The sequence below is a fragment of the Lagopus leucura genome, unplaced genomic scaffold, assembly GCF_019238085.1.
Source record: "Lagopus leucura isolate 7727_CA_CO unplaced genomic scaffold, USGS_WTPT01 28208-0_obj-0_obj, whole genome shotgun sequence".
Classification (NCBI taxonomy): Eukaryota; Metazoa; Chordata; class Aves; order Galliformes; family Phasianidae; genus Lagopus; species Lagopus leucura.
The window spans coordinates 1-3,111 of NW_024963636.1; the positions used below are offsets into that span (position 1 = coordinate 1).

The 3,111-nt window shown below is 51.9% G+C and overlaps 1 protein-coding gene across 1 annotated transcript; it reads left to right on the plus strand.

The window, feature by feature from the left end:
• Nucleotides 1-290: 290 nt before the first annotated feature.
• LOC122191261 (homeobox protein Hox-C10-like) lies at nucleotides 291-2,778 on the plus strand (the record flags this gene model as incomplete). The annotated part of the gene is made up of 2 exons (XM_042891501.1): nucleotides 291-1,077; nucleotides 2,639-2,778. Coding segments are annotated over exons 1-2 (921 nt in total), but the record flags the coding sequence as incomplete, so codon positions are not given.
• Nucleotides 2,779-3,111: the final 333 nt, after the last annotated feature.

The following is a 3,111-nucleotide window of genomic DNA, read 5'->3' on the forward strand; positions in this document are numbered from 1 at the left end:
CCCCCCCCGGCGGGGCTCCGTGCCTTTGTTCAACGTGAAGGTCCCGGCCCGGTGCTGGCAGATGTCGCTGTTGCTCCACCGGTGCCGCTCCCGGTCCCGACAACTTGACCCCCGTGACGTCGGCCCCGTCTGAATCATCAAGGCCATTTTCAATCCTCATTGGCCTGGGCATCACGTGGGGGCGCCGCGGGGGGGGACCGATGCGTGGATAATTATGGTGCTTGATATTTTTTCCCCCTAAAAAAAAGATGTCAGCCCCTGGCTGGAGTATTCCTCCTTAAAAACCCTCTCTGAAAATGTCATGTCCCAACAATGTGACTTCTAACTCGTTTTTGATGGACTCGTTGGCCGGTACCTGTAGAGGGGAGAATTATTCCTCCAGCCAAGGGATGTACATGCAGCCTGGGAGCGATTTCAGCTGCGGAGTCATGAGGAACTGTGGAATTATCCCGTCTCTTTCCAAAAGGGACGAGGTGAATAGCGCTACCTTGTCTCTCAGCACCTATCCATCTTACCTTTCTCAGCTAGACACTTGGTGTGACCCCAAAAATACGTACAGGATCGAGCAACCTGTTGCAAGACAGCTCCCATCCTGCTCCTTCCCAACCAATGTCAAGGAAGAGAATGTTTGCTGTATGTATAACGCTGACAAAAGGGCTAAAAATGCCACAGAGGCAGCCCTCTATCCCAACCAAATGCCTGAGCCTTGCCTAAATGACCATGAAGTCCCCGTTCCTAGCTACTACCGAGCAAGCCAAGGTTACCCCTCCATGGAGAAGACGTCAAACTGCAGCAATCCAAATGAGTTTGAGGCAAGTTTTGAATCCAGGGCGAGCCTGAACCCAAGGAACGAGCATCTGGAACCAGCACCACCACCTCCTCCTCCTCCTCCGCCCCCGGTGGCTAAAGTGAGTTTCCCCGAAAACACAAAAACAGATAATACTCAGAACACATCCACGAACGAAATTAAAACAGAAAAAAGCGCCCCAGCACCCAAAATCAGCCCTTCGGAAGCAGAGAAAGAGCTGAATAAAAACACTGACACCAGCACTGACAATTCTGACAATGAAGCAAAAGGTAAGGGAATCGTTCATTATCAAGTCGCTAATTTCAGCAATTAGTAATCGTCCATGGCTGTGAGAATAGCAGTGATGCGGGTACGCGGCGGTGCGTTCGCTGTGTGCGCCAGAGATGGGCGCAAAATAACGCTGGTTTTGTGTCTGTGTGTTGTCGCTGGCTTTGGAAAGACGGAGATTTGTTCTGATCGGAAACGTATATTTAAAAATGTGTGTATTGGAGCTGTTTTGGGGAGGTCGGGGGAGAGGAGGGGGGGGGGGGTGTAAAGAGCTGATCATTGGGAACGCGTCCTCTCGTTGTGTGCATTGAGAGGGAAAAAACAAACCCGAATCGCTGTGCGTGTGCTTATGGAGGGAAAAAAAAATGTCCTTTGCGATGAACTCGCGTTGAGATGAGGCGGATTTGTAAAGATTGCGATATCGCAGCGGCTCCGGGGTTGTTTGGGGGAGGGGTCGTTTCGGGGCTGCTGTGAGCTGGTGCTGTTTCTCAAGGCGGCTGAACCCGATTTTTCCCCCCCCCCCCTCCCCTTCCCCTCTTTCCGCTCTCTGCTCAAAACGCTCCGCATCCGCGAGAGGAGAGGATGGGGTCCCTTTTGGGCTTCGATCTTTGGGAAGAAAGGGGTAAAAAAAATAAGGGAGAAAACGCCGTTTTGTTGCGGCGAACATCGCAGCCCCGAGCTGCGCGCTGCGCCTCGTTCGGGCACTGAGGTTCTCGTTGGGGTTCGGAGAGGAAAAAAAGGATTTCTTCTTTTTTCTTTCTTGGCGAATTGAAGCCTCGTTGGAGGAAAAAAAAAAAAAAAAAGAAAAAAAGAAAAGAAAAAAAAATCCAACCCAAAAAAAACCCACCCCAAACCAAACCGCTTCGATGTGTTGAGCAGATGTTTTAAGTTTGGGACGGTCTGAAAAGAGTCTTTCATTTGCCACATTTTATTTTCGCGGTGGAGATTGCATATGCGCTGAAACAAAAAAGAAAAATCTGTGTGTGTGTTGTGTGTGAGAATCTGTTGTGCGTTTGAAGACGTGGGTCTGATTCCGCCCCGGGTGCCAGGGCTGTTCTGGGGGTCCATAAACGGAGGTGATGCCAACGGGACGCATGGAAAAGCGTTCGAATGTCGGGGTGAAAATGCGAGAGAAAGCCGCGCAGGTTGAAGCGGATGGAAACGCGGTGGGGATTTGTGTGCGGGGCTGCGCTGAGGGAGGCGGAGGGAGGAAGGTGCAGCGCGGTGCGTGCGGGGCTGCATGCATGTGGCCGCCGTGTGCAACGCGCACAGCGATCTCTGTGCTGAACCCCTCTTCTGGCGTATTTCCCCCCTCTCCTCCCCCCCTTCACCACCCCCCTCCACACCCCCCAAAAATCGGCCTTTCTCAAAGCGCAGCGCAGAGCTGCCGTTTGTCAGCCCTTTTTTTTAAATTATTATTGTTTATTATTTTGATGATGATGATGATGATGATAATAAAGAGCCGCGTAGCCGAACGGGGAGCGGTGAGAGGGGTTGAGTCCGGGGTTGCACCAAAACGCAACGTCAAGGTTACCACGACGCTGCAAACCCCTCTGCACCAAGCGCTGCACCGGGAGGCTTTGTTGGGGCTGAACCCCAAAGCGGACTCCCGTCGCTCCGGGGTCGTCGTGAGGGTGGAAATCGGGAATGAAATCGGTGGAGAGAAAGGTTTCCTTTCGGTTCAGACGCTCAGCTCAACGCGGGTGCGTTGGTGCACGGCGCGCTTGGCCCGGATATTCGTGCGTTGTGGGAGAAATTCCTCCTCGGTTGCAGCGTTTTCCAATGGTCGGATCCAACGTGGGGCGGATTTTGTCCCTCTCTGTTGTCGTTGTTTCCTTTCCATACGTTTTCTGCCTCGAGTTTTCGTTAATGTTGGTGCAGCTTTTGTTGCTTTTGATCTGTGTGTGTATTTTATCCGCGCAGAAGGTAGGAGATCTTAACGTTCGAATGTAACTGAAGCACTTGGGGGAAGATAGGGTTTCAAAGGGGATTTCCAGGGCTTGGTAACGTAAAAAGGTTTTCTCCAAACGCGAAAT